This window comes from Anopheles marshallii, chromosome 2 (assembly GCF_943734725.1).
Source record: "Anopheles marshallii chromosome 2, idAnoMarsDA_429_01, whole genome shotgun sequence".
Taxonomy (NCBI): domain Eukaryota; kingdom Metazoa; phylum Arthropoda; class Insecta; order Diptera; family Culicidae; genus Anopheles; species Anopheles marshallii.
Window position 1 is genome coordinate 27,293,912 of NC_071326.1, and position 21,244 is coordinate 27,315,155.

General features: G+C 43.3%; 1 protein-coding gene across 1 annotated transcript; it reads left to right on the plus strand.

Moving 5' to 3' along the window:
- Positions 1-1,548: 1,548 nt before the first annotated feature.
- Positions 1,549-11,934, plus strand: LOC128710372 (mitogen-activated protein kinase kinase kinase 10). The gene is made up of 11 exons (XM_053805424.1): positions 1,549-2,227; positions 2,301-2,463; positions 2,531-2,697; positions 2,768-2,943; positions 3,229-3,249; positions 3,856-4,053; positions 4,133-4,280; positions 5,628-5,810; positions 9,774-10,326; positions 10,403-10,749; positions 10,820-11,934. The coding sequence occupies exons 1-11, from the start codon at positions 1,549-1,551 to the stop codon at positions 11,932-11,934; spliced, it is 3,750 nt and encodes a 1,249-aa protein (XP_053661399.1).
- Positions 11,935-21,244: the final 9,310 nt, after the last annotated feature.

Below are 21,244 nucleotides of genomic sequence, written 5' to 3' on the forward strand. Positions count from 1 at the left end.
GCACGATACTAGCAGGCGCTTCCTGAGACACACTTGGTATTAATTGGTGGTCGGGTTTTGATGTTGAACGAGTCGCTTCTCCACTAAGCAACTGATACGAGATGGGAATTTTAACGTTAATTCACACGATTTGATCTGCACGGAAAAGGGCAACCGGATAAGACAATTTTCTGCGTGGACCACTTTCCCACCCATCAAAATGGGACGTTTCCGCGTGCAAGAGCCTGGTGTGGAGTCACTTTAAAACAGGACGATATCCCTGGTTCGCTGCCAGTTTGATCCCGACTGACCTTGTTACAGCTCGCGACAACTATTATGTCCACTGTGTTTAATGAATGTAGTTGAATCTCAATAACCGAAAACGGTGTGTGGGAAACTTAAGCAAACCTTCGCCAGAAATCACGCAAAAAGAAACACCGAAAATGGGCAAAATCTATTTCGACACTGCCTTTCCGCCCGTCGGAGGACACGGGAGAAAACTTATCAAACCTCGAAGGATGTTGTGCCCGAAAGCACAGCAGATCAATACTCTACAATCTCTCGGCGGACGCGGTGACGATACCTCGACCGTGCAGCCCCAAAGAGAGCCATATTGGTTGATTTTCCACACCGTTTTTGGAACTCGCGAGAGCGGCCACCGGAGGATGGTTCTCTTGTTTAGCGTTTCAGGACACGCGAGATACCGCTGGGATGGTGCTATTCTTGGATGCTGGAGAGTCTTGGATCCTGTCACTGTTGTGAAAGTGTGCGTGAGCCACACGCACACACACCCACACACAGGCATATATGGGGGCCACGGAACATCCACCCAAAGGAATTGTTCGAGTTTAATGATGTTTCGCTTTCGGACTGCTTATTTTTATCCTTGAGAGAATCTACGCAATAATCATAGCGCAACGACTCACAGCGTTTTATTTACTACATCACGCATATGAAAAGTTGCACTGAATCAGAGAGAAAAGATAAATTTCACCAGCATCCGATTGTGTGATGAGGCACCCTGTGTGAGGTTATGTCAAACGTCATGTTGTTCGTGATACCAACATAAGCAGACGGCCCGCAGCATAGCAGTGCTGCCAGAGAACGTAAACAGGAATCTGTTTATTATACTGCACACGATGAGATGTTTAACATTTCCTTGAGAGGTTTTTCCCACAATTATGCTGTATTCCAACAATGGTGCTTAGGAGTATTATGTGTCCATTGTGCCCATTTGCGAGAAAAGTTGAAAGAAGTTACGAAAACAATCGGACAGACAGGGATTGACGAAAAGTGGTGCGTTCTGGCAACCGTGCCCCGCTGTCAAACATGGTTGCTGAAAACATGAAAATTGTCTGCAAGTGTTGTATTTGTTCTCGGATAAAATGAAAAAATCTATACATTCTGTATGGTAAACGGACCGATATTGCGTGCAGTGTCGTCAACAGTGCGTTTGGGTCCGCGGTGGTGATATTTCGGGCGCGACAGCAGTGTGCAGTGGCGCTACGAGATCGATGTAAAATCTTTTGTTTTGAAACGGTGGCGGAGTATGTGTATAGAGCCGAAAGAATGTTGATACGGTCGGGGATAGAGTCGAGCAGCCAGCGGGAACAGCAGGACTGGGTGACCATGTCCCCCTTGTGGACGGCCCGCTACGACTACCAGGCGCAGGGCGACGACGAGCTGTCGCTTCGCGTGGGCCAAATCGTGTACGTGCTGTCCACCGACAGCTGCATCTCGGGTGATGAGGGCTGGTGGACGGGCAAGATCGGGGACCGTGTGGGTATCTTTCCCTCGAACTTCGTCACAAACGAAGACCCGGCCGTGCTAAAGGTGCAACCCGTCGAGATACAGTTCCACGAGCTGGACCTGAAGGAGGTGATTGGTGTTGGGGGCTTTAGCAAGGTCCATCGTGCCTTTCTGAATGGGGAGGAGGTTGCCGTAAAGGCGTCACGGCAGGATGACGAGTTCGAGGTAGCCCGACAGAACGTCCTGCAGGAGGCGAAGCTGTTCTGGTCGTTGAAGCACCAAAACATAGTGTCGCTCAAGGGCGTTTGTTTGGATCCGAAGACACTCTGCCTGGTGATGGAGTACGCGAGGGGAGGCTCGCTCAACAAGATACTGGCCGGAAGGAAAATTCCTCCGAACGTGCTGGTGGACTGGGCGATACAGATCGCGCGCGGCATGAAGTATCTGCACTGCGAAGCTCCAATCTCCGTCATTCACCGAGATTTGAAGAGTTCTAATGGTAAGCAAATCGATAGAAACAAAAACACGTCAACGAATGCTTGTTACGATGGTGTACAATGTCTTTGTTACAGTTTTAATTAGTGAATCGATTCAACATGGGAATCTGCTCAACAAAACACTCAAAATAACAGATTTCGGGCTGGCCCGAGAAGCGTACCGTACTACTCGAATGTCTGCAGCCGGCACATTTGCCTGGATGCCACCGGAAGTGATCAAATCGGGAACATACTCCAAGTAACGTGATGGTGAGCGATGCCGTGCTAGTTCGCTTCTAACTCGATTCGTTTTCCTTTTCCTTTAGGGCGTCTGACGTGTGGAGCTACGGAGTGTTGCTGTGGGAGTTGCTCACCGGAGAAACTCCCTACAAAGGCTTTGATTCGCTGTCCGTCGCCTACGGTGTGGCGGTAAATACACTCGCCTTACCAATTCCAAAAACCTGCCCCGAATCTTGGGGAAAGCTTATGAAATGTTAGTATCTTCGAATGATTTTAATTTCTATTGCCGATCATTATAATGTGTGTGGTTTCACCTTCTTTAGCCTGCTGGGAAATCGATCCGCATCGGAGGCCTTCGTTTAAGGAGATTGAAAAAGATCTTGACATTATCGCAAGGTCCGGTTTTGCTCAAACGCCCCACGAATCATTCCATACAATGCAAGACGGCTGGAAGAAGGAAATCGCGGAAGTGTTACAAGAGTTGCGTAAAAAAGAAAAGGTAAGAAGGCGATTGTCACTCATCCCCGATTGTCCTTATTGGTTCTCCTATCAGTATGTTACAAAGTATGTTTGATATTTCAATTTCTGAAGTTGTGCGTTTCAGTTGAGAATTATTGTTATGTTAGAAGTTTCCCTATTTGATTGACTGGTAACTGAACCCTTCCTTACCTTCATTTAATCTTGTTTCGCTTTTTTTCGTTTTTCATTTCGATTCCGATCATTGCGTTATTACTTGTCTTTGATTTAATGTCTTCCATATTCTGCTGCCTTTCTTTCTGCTTAGGCATTTAAATCTTTCGAAGAGGTAAGACGTTTTGCGGACATTTGCTGCTGCGTATTTTACTATAGTTGACTCTCACAATGATTATGGTTTTTCGCTTTTTCGAGTGATCGTTTGATGCTTTTCTTTCGCTACATGACATGGAGTTTTGTTTGATATTTTTGTTTCTGTTTTAATGTGTTTTTTAATTGACCTAAATGATAGAAATTTGTGTGTTTGTGCCTTCACCGGCGTGAACTTTTGCTTTATAGTGAAGGAAAGGTGGTAATTTTTTTTCGGATTCGTGGAAGAGATTGACGTAAACAATGTTTCTGTGTGTGTCACAACCTCATTATTACACTGCTAACCTTGGTATATCGGTTTAGAGCGGCCGATGCTTGCGTATATATTATAGAAACAAGACAGATAAGTAGGTTCGAACTTTGTTTTTCTAAATAGTTTGTCTGCCCGTCTTTGCTGATTTTATTGCCACTAGTAGATAAAAAAATACCATATTTCGTGTAATCTTTACTCATGTTTTAATGGAATGCCTCTACAATGCTCACCGCTCAGCTCTGATTCCACGCTTTTGCCTGGTAGTTTGTGCTGTTTTGTTCTAATGCACATTTGATTACTTTCCCCCTCTCACAGGAATTACGCAGCAAAGAAGAAGAACTGACGCGTGTCCAGCAAGAGCAGCGCTGTAAGGAAGAAAATTTAGCCAAACGAGAGCAGGAGCTACACGCCCGCGAAATCGAACTGTTGGGCCGTGAGCTAAAAATTCTTATCACTCAAAATACTCCTACACCGAAGAAGCGCAAGGGGAAATTTAGCAAAAGTAGAATCAAGGTAAGACGACGATAGTTAGGTGTCGTGAACGCAAATACTGATCGTTTTTTATTTCGTTTGTTGATGATATTGTTTGTAGTTCATTAAAAAAGCACCGGGACAAATTTCGTTGCCATCGGATTTTCGTCACACCATCACGATACAGCATACGGCCATACGTGATGAAAACCGTCAGCGCATCGACACGCCACCCGGGTCTCCCGCGACACGACTCCGGACGATTGTGTGTAAGTAAACATGTAGTACTGCTATGCAACTGACTAACAATACCTTTGCCTTAGCTTTTCAAGTTTTTTTTTTACTTTCACAAATCTACAATATGCACATTCTTGCTTTCTCTTGCTCCGTTTCAACATCTTCCATGTGTATATTTGCTATGCTGTGTAAATGGACAGAGAGGAGAAGGCAAGAACTGTACTACTAACGTCGAATTGCCTTAGATCGTTTTTCTTTTTTTTACGTATAATTCTCCTAACACGCTTTTCCCTCGTGTTTGACTTAGCCCCCTCTGTATGGGGCTGTTTATTTTTATATCGTTGCGTATACTAGGATCAAGACAAAACGAAACGGAACTATGAACAAACCACATTCCAGTTCGATTCTTAACTATCTTGTTTGTTATCTTTGCGTTCCGGATTAGTTAGGTTAATTCACCGTTTTTTGCCTACTCACGACGCTTCCGTCATAGATTCGCTTTCGTTTTTTTCCCCTTCAACACACTACAGCAGCTGTGTGACGTGTGAAAATACAATATTGACTTGTACCGATAGTGCAAGCGTTTCGTTTCGCTGTAGCCAACGCGTTTTCATTTGCATGTTCTTTTTTTGTTGTTGTTTTTAAACAAAATGCGTGATTTATTAGTTTGCAAAACTATCGTTATTTCAGTTTGTGTGAGGAGCGTTTTGTGTGTATCGTTTCGATATTTAGTTGCTTTTATCGGTATCGACTTTTGTTTATAAAACAATAGCAGCAGATACGGAGCGAAATCGTTGACCGCGATCTGTCGTTTATGATAAGATGGTTTGATTAGCATTCGGATTACTTTCTCGGATGTGCCGTAGAAGCGTGATGCGTGTGTGAGATAAAGTTTTTGAGAAGTATTTGTTTCATATCTTTACCGAATGTTTATTATGTTCCCAATGAAAATGTGTGTACAGAATTTTCCAGTTAAGCTAGTTGAAAAGGATCGCGTACTACAGTTTGTCTCAAACCAATCTATGGAGTCGTTTTAGTTTGTGAGTGAGATTGAGCGCATGAATCGCAATGTGTGAATCGATACAAAAAGTTCGTTTTCTCAGAAAGAAGAAGATTTTAGCTCCGTCATATTCGACGGTTGTTTTCGTGCCAGATGAAGGAACAATGCTTCCTGCATCCTAACGTCTAAGAGCAATCTACTAACCATTCGATGGATACATTGCTTTAGTTCGATGTGCGTGCAACATGCTAACAAACTAACCCTAACCATTGTTCGCTTGGTGCGTACCAATCGAATGCTGCTGACGAATAAATTCTCATTTGAAATAATGTTTGATCATGGCATGACTGTCAACCCGCTGCACAACACCGTGATGCAGTTCCTGGCGATACTATCAAGGGTAAGACCTGGGGCCCATCGACGCTGCACCAGCGGGAGCGGAGCCACTTGCCGACGATGCGACCGAGCGCCCGACCGCAACAGTTCAGCAAGAGTGCCCCGAATCTGGACAAATCCCGAGCGACAGCGATGTCCGCTAGCTCGTCGCGGCACGAAATTCTAGGTAAAAGTCACGACGATGGGCTGAACGCCATCGAAGCCAACCGTAACTATAGCCGTACCAATACTACTACTACTTGTTCTAGTAATGATAATAATAGCAATATTAATCGTAATCGTATGCATAATACCTTCCAACACTACCACACCACCGTACCCCGTACTGTCGATAGCAACAACGGTGTCTGTAGTAGCAATAGAAGTAATCATCTTCAACATAGTAATCCTCATCATCCCCATCATATTCACACGGATAGTGGTAGGGCACAGTCGGAGGCCTCGGTACTAGTTCCCAGCTGTGATGGTAGTGAGGAGTGGTCCGGCCGCGGCCGGTACGACGGGAACAAAGGTTCACCGCAGGACGTGGTAGAGTACGATCGCGTGTTCTACAAAACGCTGCAACAGAGCATCGAGAACATTTTCTCGCGCAAGGAAAGCGATCCGAATGAATTAGACTATGCGCATTCGTCTGCCGGGTCGCAATGTGACACTGTGAGCTCGTACCGGATGTCCGGCTCTCGCTCGAGCGATAATTTGACGTCCTACTGGGCCGGCCAGGAGTGGAATCGGTCCCAGTTCAAGCGTGAAAACTATCTTGTCGGTGCACGGGAATCGAATGGTGTTGGTACCGATGGTGACAGTGCTGGGGAAAGCCGAAGCAGCACGGTCAGCACCGCGGAAACCCGTAGTGTCGGCCAGTTGCAGGAATCGTTCGGCAACTTAGAACTGAGCGGTAGTGAGGGTGGTGTCGGTGCCGATACCACCGACAGGGTTGACCCGGAGCGTGATGAGCGAACTTCAGTTGTTCATGCGCATGGTGAGCAGATGTCGTCGTCGCGCAAAAGCTCGGTCGTTACGTTTCGATCCGATGTGGATGTGCACTGTTCGGATTATGAACCGATTGCTGGTTCGAATCTGTTGTGGCCACCCTGCCCGAATCCACTTTCGAATGGATCGGGTGAAGATTCGTCCACCGAGGTTGGACGTGCGCACGATAGCTTCCGCCGGAAGCTGGGTCGCACGAAGAAGAAACTCAAATTAAGTCATCTGCTACCGTTCAAGCGCAACCGACCCAACGCCACGGATCGAAGCGACAAGACGCGCCGGCTCGTACACCACACAAACAGTATTTATCTGAGACGACCGACAACGGTTAACAGCAGCACGACAACCGAACAGGACCAGCTGCTGCTGATCGATGGCGAAACGGGCGGTGTCGAGAATGAGTCTCCGTATGCCATGATCCGGCGCACAGATAACTATCTGATCGTGCAGAGCAACGAGAACTATCTGGGTACGATCCGCCGTCCCAGTGATTCGCAGAACTGAGAACGTATCGTACGCTTGTTTTGCTTCTCGGTGTGGAAACTACTGCCAATGCAGCATTTTATGGGACAGAAGGGAATCGAATCGAACGACCTCTAGTGATGCGAAGAGTTTTTAGCACTTTACAGAGCGCCAGTAGGGTTGCTTATTGTAGAGGAAGCGGTGTGTATGTAATATGTGTGCTGGATGTTCGGTCCGGTTGATGGTTGATATTTTATCGAATGCTCTGTAAGGGCAACATTTTAAAGCTTGGACTGCATTTTCATCTCTTTTTGATGAATATGAACTAAATGTTTGCGAGGACGAAAGCTTTTAGCAGTAATATAGATATTTTATCCATTATACTAAGTTCCACTTGCACCAGCAGGATTTTTAACTGTATATATTCAGCTTGCGGGCGTGAATATTGTCGACATATCAATGGACCCTTGGTAAAAAAAGTAACGCGCTTGTAAAAAGCACAGCAGTGTAATAATGTTGCATAGCTGCAGGCGTTTTTGTTGCAAATCGTTTTTTCTTTCGAGTTTCATTGCAACTTTCTCCTGAAAGTCATGTGACTAGACGGAATGATAAATCGCTAAAGATTGTGTCAATTAAAAGTAGGTCACATTATGTTGTGTCCCCCGTGTGTAAGCCTGTTAACGGGTGTGTGTTTTTTTTTATTTTACTTTTAACCGGTCCTTGTGATACTCATTAAAATGCAACTTACACCGCTGTTGGAGCATTAAGCGTATTGTGAATGCGTTTTGTTAATTCATCTGTAATGTAGGATTCGAAGCGTTTGCTCTCGATCGTTGCTACTCTGGTATACTAATCGTGCAATACAAGTTAATACAAAATCTAAATCCATTCCTACAATCCTCCTCCCCACACACACACAAACTCCAAGGAAAGTTTGTTTCATCCCTAGTTGGCTTACCAGTTCGGTGGTGTTTCATTGCGCGAGAATGGAGATTATAGGTCAAACTGTATTGGTTTTGTGCCACCTGTGTCAGTTTGGGAAATGGGCTGACAAACGAAAAAAAGAAACACCCCAACTGTAGTGTTAAGAAAATGTCACTGTCATTAATCAATTTTAACCAGAAAACGCGGTGATTGTGAAGCATTGGATTAAGGTATATATGGAGTTACATCGAAACAATCTGTAAGCGGCTGGTCGTTTAACAGAGCTTTAAAGCTGAAAGATCTTCCCGGTGATGGGCCAAGCATTCACTCCCCGTTAGCAAGCTTTTTACTATAATGAAACAGAACAGTAGCGACAAAATAGCAAATGCGTCTGATTGCATAGTGAATTTTTTTTCGTTCTTGGCAAAAACGTTGGAAACAACTGATGAAAAAACAAGAAGGTACGCCTTGACGTGGAAGTAAAACACGGCAGTTTGCTACCATTGGTATGCCTGTAAGAAAGTAGATAAATAGAATGAAAGGCACATTAGAATGTAATAAAACTAGAAGTTACTGGACATGTTTGGAGCTGGCATAGTCACGGTTGTCTACAAACGGCAGGCAGTAGCGGGCCCACAGGAAGGTTGACGCTATCATCCGTTTTCATAAAGACACTCTTTATACACTCACTCATACTCACAAATACGTACACGAAACCATTGCCGTTAGGGAAAATAAATGTGTTTACCTTCCTTTGTTTTTGTCTGTTTTCGTTTAAGTTGTACAATGAAATTGTAAGCTTTTGAAGTATCTGGATTTTTTTGTTAGGAGTAAATTGTCTTACCCGTACTATCGTAGCCGATGAACGAAATTGCGTCATTTTCGTATAAAAAGTTTTCTGTTTTAAGCAAGTACACAATTTGTAGATGATCACAGTTTTATGATTATGATTATTATTTTTATTTGGAAAAATAAAAAAAAAACTTTAATGCATATCAATTTAAATGAATGTTTTAGTTGTGTTTTTTTTATTATTCTTTGCTCGTCAAGTGTTTATTTGTTATTTATATGATTTTTTTTTATTTGGTTTTGAAATAATTTTGTCGTTGCTTGATGTTAGTTTTTTTCGATGTAATGTAAATTGCTTATAAAAAGCTTCAATTTACTTTCTCTATTAGCAGCTTTGCTTGCCTAGTTAGACGGTTTTGGGAAACCTTTTTCAATTTTTTTTATTTATACTAGATAAAGGAGCCTTGTTTTGAGGTTTTTGGGACTATAACCAGAGCACTGTAATGTTTCAAGATAGTATTTTTAATTTAATTTTTTGTTTCGTATGTTGATCTCGGTAATAGAGTTATTTACGTTTGTTTGTCCTGCTTTGACAGTAATAAATGATAACGCTTAAATTGTTTGAAAGAAACATGTTCAATAAACCGTAGCAACTAGTGTTATTAATTGGCGGAAATTTTGGTTGTGTTAAATACTACTTGGTGTTCGTTTGTAAATGCGTAATATTAGACACATTTTACATAGATTAATCTTATTGCTTGGTTAGAACTAGTATTGCACTTGCAGCCGATGAAAGAAGTACAGCGTATGTTCGTGTAATATTCCTGTCGTAGAATATTGCTCGTTGTCTCGTCGTTGTTTAGCGGGGTAAAGGAGAACGAGCGTCTTTGGGCAACTGATTTGGTATTTGGGGTCTCACGGTATAGTAACATTTGCTGTGCTACGCTTCACCTTGTTTCCAATTCAGATTACGATAGCGAGGATGCGTGGTATGCTACGGCGGCAAACCTGGGCACCGGTCCCGGTACAGATATGTCAACGTTGAGCGTAACGCCCCTCTGCTCTAGTCTTAATCGATTCGGTTCACTGCCGAGCACCGTACCGATGCCTACGTTGTACGCTTCCGAGGGCCAACGTAAGCCCAAACCGTCAATCATTGAGCTGGTGCTTTACAATATGGCCTCAATGTTGGCCGGTGTGGCATCCGGGTATGATGTGCGTGTCTCGAACGTAACTCCGCTACATCCGAAGCTACATCCCGGTCCGCTGCAACAGTACGAATCGTACTCACAGCCCGCTAGTCCTTACCATCATCAGCTGCAGGCAGTGCACGATTCGCATCCTCTACACCTGGATGGGTTGCATCGGTTAGAGGCGATGCCGCCGCTAACCAGTGCACAGTCCCTGGACAATGCGCTTAGTCAGGAAGTGTACGAGGAGGAGCTGGCACAGGCTCAGGAGGATAGATTGTATGCGCAGAACAGTACACCGTTCCACGAACCGGTGAGGCAGCAGACTAGGTTAGTATAGGAAAAGTTCCCAAAGAATTCCCACGTGGATGAAACTTTAAACTGACTGTACTATCGATCATTCTAGGAAGGTACCGGGTCAATCAACTAGTCCGCGGCAAGATGAGCGTGTGCTGAAGTACACGGACTCACCCCAACATTATCTACCTTCGACGATATCAACGACGAGCGGGCTCGGTTCCAACTACACCCCATCGGGACCAAGCTCATCATTCAGTGTGGGAGCCGGCACGCAACCACCGACACCGTCGCCACGTCGGAAGTCCAGCGCCACATCCTTCATGGACTACGGTGACCTGCCGGAAGAGCGTGAAAGTAGAGCGGGTCTCTACATTCCGGGCGAGTACGAGGGATATACGCAGCATAATCCTATCTTTAACACAAGTAATCGCGGCGCCTCCGGTAGCTACATTGGTAAGCAAATGTTACATCAGTCCAGTTTAGTGGCCTTTATGAACACTTGAATTATTGCCTCCCCGCACAGGATCGCATTACTTTCCGTATAGACCAGCGATTAATTTCGCGTTCGAGCGTGAAACGAAATCGTACGGTGGTGAACCGGTGTATGAGGATCACCATTACGACAGTGCCTCGTACCACGATTATGCGTACGAAGGGACCACTGGGACTGCGGGTGCTGGTGCGGGAAGTGTGAGAGCCACGGGCACTCGCGTTCCAACGATGGGGATCAGTGCGACGGGCCATCGAAGAACACACTCGAACATTTCCAACACCATGCACAGTAGTAACGTGAACCAAGGGTTTCAAATGGAGGGCGATGACATGAGTGTGCGGCTCTTAGATGAGGCCACCTACAAATTTGGGGACCTTTATCTCGCCGGCGGTGGTACAGACACTCCCACACCTGGTCGCGTATCGATGGCAAGTACTTCGAAATTACACGAACCTCCGGTAGCCTTCCAAGCGACGAGTCGCATGCATCAGTACGAGAATATACCGAACTTCTTCCGAAGGCAGTCGAGCCTGCAAGCGCACTACTCATCGAGCAGCCATGGTGGACATCTGTCCGGTGAGTTCATGAGCGAAATCGAACAGGAAGAGCGTCCGTACACGGTGCTGGGATTGGATCATGGCGATAGTGGTGCATCACTTGCGGCCAGCTTAAGACCACAAGCGAAGTTACGCTCCAGCATGAAGAAGTACACACATTCCCATCCGACGCAGCAGCAACAGGCAGCATCTTCCACCTCCCAGGGGAAGTATGGTGCTGCTGGCAGTACAGGGCACGGTTACGGTACGCACGGTGCCACCTCTAGTGCAACCAATCCAACGCCACCCGACAGTCTCACCAGCGATGACAGTTCGTACCTGAGCGCGAAGGACAATTCGTCCTCAATTTCCTCCCAAAGCCGTGTGCGTTTCACACCGGAAATCGTGCTAGACGTAGATTCACCACTACAGTCACCGACGGGGTACGTGGGTATTGGTGCTACGGCAAGCACTGCCGGACACGGGACGAAAGATAGACGCAGTTCATCATCCGGTAGTACCATGCTTACCGCTACACCCGGTTCCGGAGCGTCCTCTACGTCGATTTCCGGTCGTCGATCAAATGTTTGCGACACGAGCCAATCCTAGCAGTACGTGAAAACTTACATGGTGTAGTGGGTGCCAAGTGCCGACGAAACCAACGCTTCTCTCTTTCGAGCTTGTCAGTCATTGTTGGGACGCTGTTGCTCACAATTTCCCTTTGGCCCCCTCCCGTAAACCAATAACGCCATTCCAGATATATTTTTGTTAGATTTATTTGTTGGGGAGGTGAAGAGGACAAGTAATTTCAAAGTGTTGTAAGAAACGGTTCTACTATAACCCCTCGATATCCATCAGCATCCACTAGCAAAGGAAAGCGATACCGTACACATGTCCGCTGTAGGGTTACCCATAAAATTGGCTGTGATAAACTGATAATTTGTAAAGTAGGGCTTATTTTTCTAAACAATCAAAACAAAGAAAATGGTTCTAAAGCGGCAAACAAAATGTCGGTATCGATGTGGCACAAGGCAGCAATGCTAGCATTTATTTAATTTCCTGTACTTCTCTAAATTGTATTGTGTGAAGAGGTTGAGTGACCTCAATATTGCTGTAGATAGACCTCCATTGATGTAGATGGCTCCATCGCTGGGAGTCTAGGCTTTGCGCGCCTAGAGATATGCAATACATATATTTTCTTAATCGACGGACAACCGCCCGTGTGTTGCCGGTGTACTTCGGATTGAAAATGTTAGCAGCACATAATTACCGACAGCAATAGTACTAAAGTTGCATACTTTAAGGTGCTGTGATACAGCTCAAGACACACTATAGCTTGGAAATGGCAAAAAGACTATTGCATTTACGGTGAATAGTGTATATTTTTCTCCTGCTTAAAAAATGTTTCTGTAAGTTCGAAACGAGTCATGTATTTTTAAGGTTTAGACTAACCTTTAGTTTGTGTTGCGTTAATTTAAAAATAATCATGTAAGCCTAATAAGAAACATTCCCGGTTAAGAGCAAATAATGCTATTTTTACTCAATTTCCTTACATTAGTATTACTGAAGATCTAGTATTACTATCTAGCTATTCGAATGTGCACAAAAGATTTGTTTGGATAGGAATGTCTGCATTCTGAGGAAGAACACAAAAGCAAACTAACTACATAACAGGACATATTATCCCCAAAGCAAACTTTACCAATCACATGTTATCGAAGGCACCGTTTGGAATCGAATAATCGGATTTGTAAGCGTCAATACTATTGCATACAAAAAAGGGGTACCAACACAAATTGTACTCGCCGCAAACTTTAACAGTATAATCACCTACAAGAATTAGTGGAGTACTGGCTTTAGCCATGGGACTGAACATGAACACAAGGATGTATTGATCAAGATCAAATTAAGAATTTGTCAACGAGCCAAGTGTACTTTGTGCATGGGTGTTATTTTTTACAACAATGGTTTGCAATGCATAAAGGGAATAATTAAATGGTTAATTCACTGTAAATGGTATTGGATTTCGAAATACCACTAGAAGAGGTTTTTTTTGCAGGGATATCAGGCGATAATTTTACAAACATCCAACCTAACAAGCAGGATAAGTAGACTGCCAAACATAATAACGAAATAATAATTTGTTCAATGCAGTGCGAGCAAAACAAGCAAAAGGGAATTTAGTTCGAATGGATAGAAAACCCGTATTAAACACAGTCTAGTCGTTAAAATTGTATCGTAAACTACGTGTACATAATCTTAGCTCCTATAATCTTGTATAAGACATGTGTAAAGGACAAGAGTATAAATCCGCGTAACTAACAAGGAATGTACAGCATTTCAGATTTGTTTATTCCTACCCCGTCACCGTACGCCAGTTGTTTCTGAGCGCAAACCCTGCCTGTACTCTACGTGCCGTGTTGGCCGTTGGTTCAGTAGACATGTAGACATTCGTCGTTTGGTAATCTTAAAAAGCATTCCCGCTGTACTAGGGTAAAGGCACGCGTTGTAAAAAAAAAAAAACGATGCTGAGGAGTGGTTTTGAATTCAAAACAGTCATAAGAAAGAAAGTTTGCAACGCTAATTGCATACTTTGTGGCGCATTTGAAAGGAGACGCCTGTGAACCATGCATTCCGAAAGATAGGTACGATGAACTTTTATTGAGCTTTAGTACACAGTTTGCTTGACATTTTCAACGGCTGGGGTTTGTTGGGAAGCAACTGTCGATGTGTGTAAAAGAATCAACAAAAGGCGAAATGTAAAAATCGTTTCTTTTTCGGTTTTGGACTGAGAACAGTGGAAAAATAAATAGAAAATATATATTCATTTAAAAGTAACGAAATGAGTTAGCGAACTGTACTTATCTTTTCAGTATTTTAGTTGTTTGCATTATTTAAGTTTTGGAGTAGTCCATAGTCCAGTATCAATGCTGCGGTGCCATGAATGTATAATGAGACAAGCATGGGCGGTTGTAATTTATTTCTCGCAGTTCCGACATCCCTTCACTAGGCGTAGATAAAGCGATCAATTATAGCAAACAAATTACCTCATAAATAATCATTTTTCTGATCTCATTTCCATAACTGCATTCCCGTTTTGTCGATAATTGAGAATGTGTACATTGTTCCATGTTCCGTCCCATGCTGTACGTTGTACAAATTAAGAATGGTATGTGAATCAAACCGGGCCACAGAAGAGAGAGAAAAAAAAGTATGCGAAATATCGTACCATTATTTCAACCTCTTGGTTTGAATGGTTTTATATCATTAGTCACATACGATAGAGCACACACAATCCACCGTTCCGTGCACATCCATTGCCGACGCTGACAGGCAGAGATCGATGTTTAAACAACACCGGAAGCCGGCGCTCGCTTGTGATGGAACGTCCAGCCCGGGCCACACTAAACCGAGCGTGCCGAACCATTTTTGTGTGACTTTTATATTTGCGTGGCTTCGAATTTGCATACGAAGCCAACACCACCGTGTGGTGCTCTCGCCGCCGCCACGTTGAGCCATTTTTTAATGAAGTGTAAACGAGGAAAATTAATTAACGCACCGAAATTATGACGACGGTCTAGTGACAACGCGAACCGTGTGCAGTTCGTCCGCAACGGAGTGATGCTACATGCGTACTTTTTTCCGCTTTCCTGTATTGTTTTTGTTACTCGTTTTTGGTGTCTCGTTGCGTTTCCGTTGCTGTAAGCGTCCGCTATCCGATGGAGTTATGGATGCTGGTGGTGAATCAGCAACATCGGCAACAGGATCGGGGGAAAAAATAGCGAATTGTGCATGGTTACCGCCGACCGAAAACTGTCACTTTGCGCACGAGCTTAAATTACGCGACTGCCATCGGATTTGGCTTGCCAGTGGAAGGAGAAACCGTGCATAAAAATTTAAACGCATAGCATTACAAAAAAAAACAAAATGATACCCTCATCCGGACATGTTAATTATTACTCTCGTCAAACAATTTCCTTACCGGTGGGTGTGTTAAATATTTTGAGTTAATTAGTAGTAAATCGGTAAGGTGGTGGTGGGTTTTAGAGGGGCACCGGTTGTACCAAACTGATTTGCCACAATGGCAAATAAAGGAGCAATTTACGCACAATGCATCGAACTTACTTGCACACCAACGTTGTAAAACACGGATCTGCCGTAGATGAGCAGATTGGGTGCGATAGCTGATTAAGGGATTAAAAACAGGGATTTGTCTCTGCTTCTGTGCAGTGGGATAATCACCTTCAGAAATGGGCAAGTGTATCCTCATTTGCTAAATGGGTCAATGTGCTGCTGAAGCTGATTGTGTGATGACGATGATGATGATGGTGATAAGCCTATCCGGTTTACGTAGGTGTGAGATCACTTTTACAGTGTGTTTGACCATTGCGTTGCGTTAGAATAGAAGCTTTTAGTTTCACAATTTAAATTAGACGTTGTTATTTGATTGTGTAGGTGAGTAAAAGAAGACATTTATATTACTAACGTACATTTTAAGTGCAATAACGTAAAATTTCTGGAAAGTTTGTTGGTTTTAAATAAAAACAAAACTCGTTACAAATAGCACGTTAACATGGATACAAAGTACATTGCTTGCTATTTTGTTATTGCAGCGATTTAGGCGTTGATCATCAGAATTCACGATCGTCTTGCCAAGGCTTACTAAGTCTATGTTCATCATATAACCGACTAGTCACGCCCTTGCTGTATGGAGCAAAGGCTATACAGGGTACAGGTCGATACATAGCCCAATTCCCACGGCTACTTGATATTTTGCTCTATATGCATCGACCTGTATGTATATTGATTTTGTTGTGGAGCTCGGAAGATCATGAACATAGGATTGGTATTTGGTGATTGGTGTCAAAGCTTGTAGCACACTTACGCTCACATACGACGTACGTTGTGAAATCCTACTGCCTGCTGTACTACACTACTACTACAGCCTACTGTACTGATTACTGGACAACACGCAATTCGTTGAACACTAAACGATTGCTACGCGACATGCCTTTCAATGTAATTTATACAGCAATCCGCCCAAAAGTATGCAATTCGCACAACAATCAGTCTGCAACTATCTGTGTCTATCGTTTTTGGTACATAGATCGGAGTTTAGAAATTGCCAAAGCATTCAAATGATTAATTGGCGAGTTTTGATCCAACTATTTCAAATTTCGATTCCTCGGTGAAATTCTCCGAATGCATCACATTCTTTCAGATTGGAGCCTGGACTGACTGACTGGTGTTTGAATTGGTATACAAAAAAAAAACGGGTAGACCAAACGATTGAATAAATTCATGTACTTCAATTAAAATACCATTCGGGGACCAGTTTGGGAATGAAATTTATATTAAAGTTCAATTTGAAATGCCTAATACGCACCAATTCCTCCGAATTCCTCCTCCAATATAAGCACACATTAATTTCCAGACGTTCTCGATACGATCTCCAAATCTCAGCCAGCTTACATAAGTGGACCCAGCTGCTGATACGTGAAGGTAAGACCAAACTTCCTTCACCCTTTCTCAAAAAAAAAAAAAGAAGAGGTACCAACATTAACGTTGAACGATACCGTAGGGTCGCCGCCATGCCGGGGATAAAGTCCTTCCTTGAATTTGAATTTCGAGACCGAGACCGCTCCGGTGTGCCCGACGGGGATTTGGTAATTTGTGTCGTTTTGGGTTTGCTTTCGATTTCGGCTAATCAAATTTTACTTACCACCGGGAACGATGGTGCACCATCTCGGTCACCGTAAGCGAGTAATACTCCATACGGAGGGAGACGTCCCGTACCGTAAGGGCGTGCCCGGATCGGAATGGCTCGACGGGTTTTAAATGAATTTGGCAACGGTGGAGTTTTTAAGCGTAGGAGCGCGGGTGTGCCGTGGGTTAAATGAATTAATCAGCTTGACTGTTTGGCGTTTCGGCGAGTTGGCTGTTCGGTAGCGAATTTTGCCCCAGCCGATTTCGGACGATTTTCCGGGTTGCTGATGATGCTTGAATAATTGAGCATGTCCGGTTTGGGTGGAGGTGGAAGAATTTGGACGTACTGGCAGTAGCATTGCCAAAGGTGCGGAGTGTCCCGCTAGGCTCTGTTTGAGACGTCCAGACGTACGTTCGGTAGTTCCATTGAAGACACAGGGAAAATGTGGTTTGATGTGTTGTCTCAACGGCCTATTATATAATTTGGTTCTGTTTTGGAAAAATCACATTTCGTTACATAATTGAGCTTAAGTTTAATTTCCTAGTAATCGTTTTCCATTTCCATTTACTAGAATTCAGATATGGTGTTGAAGTTGAAGTTTCTTCGCCGAATAATACTTACGTTTTCACCAACATTTCATGATTGATGTCATGCACGAATGAAATTTATTGAAGAGACTTACGCTTTTCGAGCGAGACCTGTTAGCGTTTGTTTCGCATTTAGCTTACTTGGAACTGTTTACAAACACCGTTTTAATTTTTTGCATGAGCCGTTTTATTACCAGAATCAATTAGCAAGGTAAGCAGTATCTCCAAGCAAAAGTTACGATTTTTCGTTATGCCTCAGCTTCAGTTGCACAGGTGAAATTATGTATTCTGGCCACGTATTTTAAACAGCCGAATCAAACGTCTAGAATGGATTGAATTGCTTTGTAACGATGACGGCCAGCCACATTAATTAGCTGCTCAGCCGAGAATGGTCGGAAGTTCGAATGGTTCGTTCGCCTTTTCTGGCGCTTCAACACAAAATCTGACCTCTTTTCGAGACAATTGAAGTCGAAATTGGAGCGCATCAAACATGGCGTAATGAGCATTAAGGTAAACATGCTTTTTTATTGGTTTGTGCGGATTGTACGGCGTAAAAGTTTTTCGTGCGGTTCGATATTTTGTAACAAACTTTCACCGTAGTAAAACAAAGTATTTAAATTTCATTGCGGAGCGTTTCCAGCGCTTTCAGAAAAATCGCCCATTGGGAAGATCGGCAGCTGTTGAGTGGAGAGCCGTACAAACGAACGCGGATTTTTTTTTTGCTTCCCCTGGCCCATACATCCCATTTCGGGGCCAGGTTGGTTCTCGTTTTTCATTCACAGCACGTTCATCCATTGTTGCGTTCATCCCGCGCAAACAGACGGGACCGAACCGTTGCACCGGGAATCAACTATCAACCGCCGAAAGCATTCACGTTCGTCACGACCAGCGCCGGTGCTCGGAAACGAATCAATTCGGGGGTATCGCTTTCCCGTTTGGCTTTTGCCGTTTTGCTGATCGTAGTTCTATTGGAAATCAATTTGTACCCGTGATTCAGCCCGTGATTGGCGTGTGTCTGTATGTATGTATGTATATATGTTGTGGCGTTTGCTTTGTGACTCGTTTCCGTATTGGAAGTTTTCGGGGGGGTGGTGACATTTTGCGACCGGTGAATGGAAAACGTTGTTGATGGAGACAGAGAAAGCTGTGCCGTATGCTGGCCAAGAATGCTACATTGTGCGCATTTGATGCAATTCGTTTGGTAGATGTGATTCAAGTACAAGTTGATTTTTGGATGTAGTTTTTCATTCGCTTTCATCGTACCTGATAGGAACAATGACATGTTGTTATAGCTCCGTTTTTTTCCCCTCACATAGAACGTTTAATCTTGAGTTTATTTTAAAGTTTGAAGTTTTTGATAAATTTGTTTTTTTTTTAAATCACTCCATAAACTTTGAGGTCCGGTTTATATAGTCTTATAAGCTTTTTTAAGCTTAGCTTTTTTATAAGCTAATTACTGAATAATTATTTTAATAATTGAACTTTAACTTTAACACCAGCTCCAGGGAATATCAACAAGTTACCCGTTATATCTGTTCATAATGTATCTTTTTGCCCAATTATGTATGATAATTTGTTTCTTAAAATCAAAAATATTTGAAAATTCAACCGAATTTGTGGACATTTTTATTAGAATTACGGATTGCAATATGAATGATAGTTAGCAATAGTTTTGTTATGCCAATTGTGCCGTAAAGTATGCAATCCGTAATACAAAATTGCTTCATTACTTCATGGTTTGCTCCGTGTTTTAACACGCAATTACTAACTAATGTTGCCCATGCACTCATCATTGCACACAATAAATATTCATGTTCAATATGCACCTGCAAGCATTTCGCATATTTCACCGTACTAGAAAGCACGAACCAATCTTCAATGCTACCAATGGAAAGCATAACTATGTTCGCAAAAGTTTATCGCCAAAAGTTGTGTTCGCCGGGTGACACAATGCAGACGTCTGTTGCCACTGTATTAGCAGCACGATGCGAACGAGCTGTCGAAAGCTCCATTTTCTGTAACGAAACACCGTCACTGGCATGGGGCTTGAAGGCATCGGGTGGTCTGTAACGCAGGAGCATATGGTAATTATTTGGGTGACAATTTGCTGTTCATACGAACGCGTCAAACTTTACCCATGTCAGGCAAGTTTTCCGCACACTGTTTGCACTGTTGCTGATTGACTCGCACGGCACCACCCCAACCGTCCCTCGCATGGCCAGGCGTTGTGCTCACCTGTGCGCTAGCGTTTCGTCGTTCCGCAACACGTTATTAACAGTTTGTGAAAACATTGAACTGTGGTTTTGTAAACGGGGACCGGTAGTATGTAGACGAGAAGTTGAACTTTCGATCGCTGCTGGTAATGGGAAAATGAGAGCAACTTAATTATAAGCTTCTGTTGGAGGAAGGGGCACTTTGTGGTACGGTGCGGTTAAAGGGACATTCTGAACGTGTTATTTACATAGTGCATAAAAAAGGAAGCAAAACATTATTAATCTACTTAGTAGTTTGCTGGCAGTTGCTAAAACAGCATGCACGAGATAAGGGTTAAAGCATTTGAAGCGTTATCGTTTCGAAAATCTATACAAGCTGGAATTAATTGCATTACATATCCAACAATTGAAAAGCTCACCCAACAGCACATCAACAAAAGTCGGTTGGACATTTATTAATTTGCTGTATAATGTGGCTATTTTTAAACGATATGCCACACCGAATCAGCGTCAAGCGCGGGCATATTTTGCATAGCCACTCCAGGGCAGGCCGAAGCAACGTGGTCAAAGCGACGAAGGTTTGCCGGGCGGACAACAAATGGTGTGAACCGTGCTCGCCACCAGAAGCATCTGGATGGAAAGATAACAAACGAGGTAGATTAATTTATGAAACGCGCCTAAACGCTATGAATTATGATCCATGCATCGAGGGAGGCGGCAATGTGCAGGGTTGCGAGCGTTGAAAGCTGGTTTCTTTTTGGATGTAGGTAAACCGTGGCGAACGAGCAAAGGATGTGATGATGATGAGCTATTTGTATTAGTTTTGCAACGGCATGGTTTCCAAATAAATAAAAGGGTAGAAAATAGGCTGTTACAGGGTAAAAATGCCGAGTAAATGAAAAACTAGAGTTATTATTAAGCCCGGGGGGAGGTGTTGAAATTGTCTTTATGCTTAAACGTTTTGCCAGCTTTCCTTTGTATTGAGGTTAGTAATTTATTTACTATTTTTTCATTTCTTTACTGGAGCATGAAACGAAGTGAACGGTTTCCATTACTTGCACAAATTTATGTTTCATAATAATTTTAATTTCTTACATCACTGTACTCTATCCTATCTTCTGAAGATAAATCTTTGATGCTCCTGTTACTACAGTTTTCTCACTCTCTAATGCTCCCGACTGCATACACCGTACGTTAATCTGATTGCCTACATTCCGGCGCAAACATTTGTCGTATACTGTTGCATGCGTTTGTTGATAAATCCTTTTTATCCACGCCAGATTTTTATTACCAACAATGAAACATAATTAATTTAGCTAATTGTTTTTATGAGCTGGATGTTTTCAAGGTGCTTTATTTTACATTTCGGATGTTGGAAAGTATGCTGGCCCAAACGTCTGAGCTATAGGGAC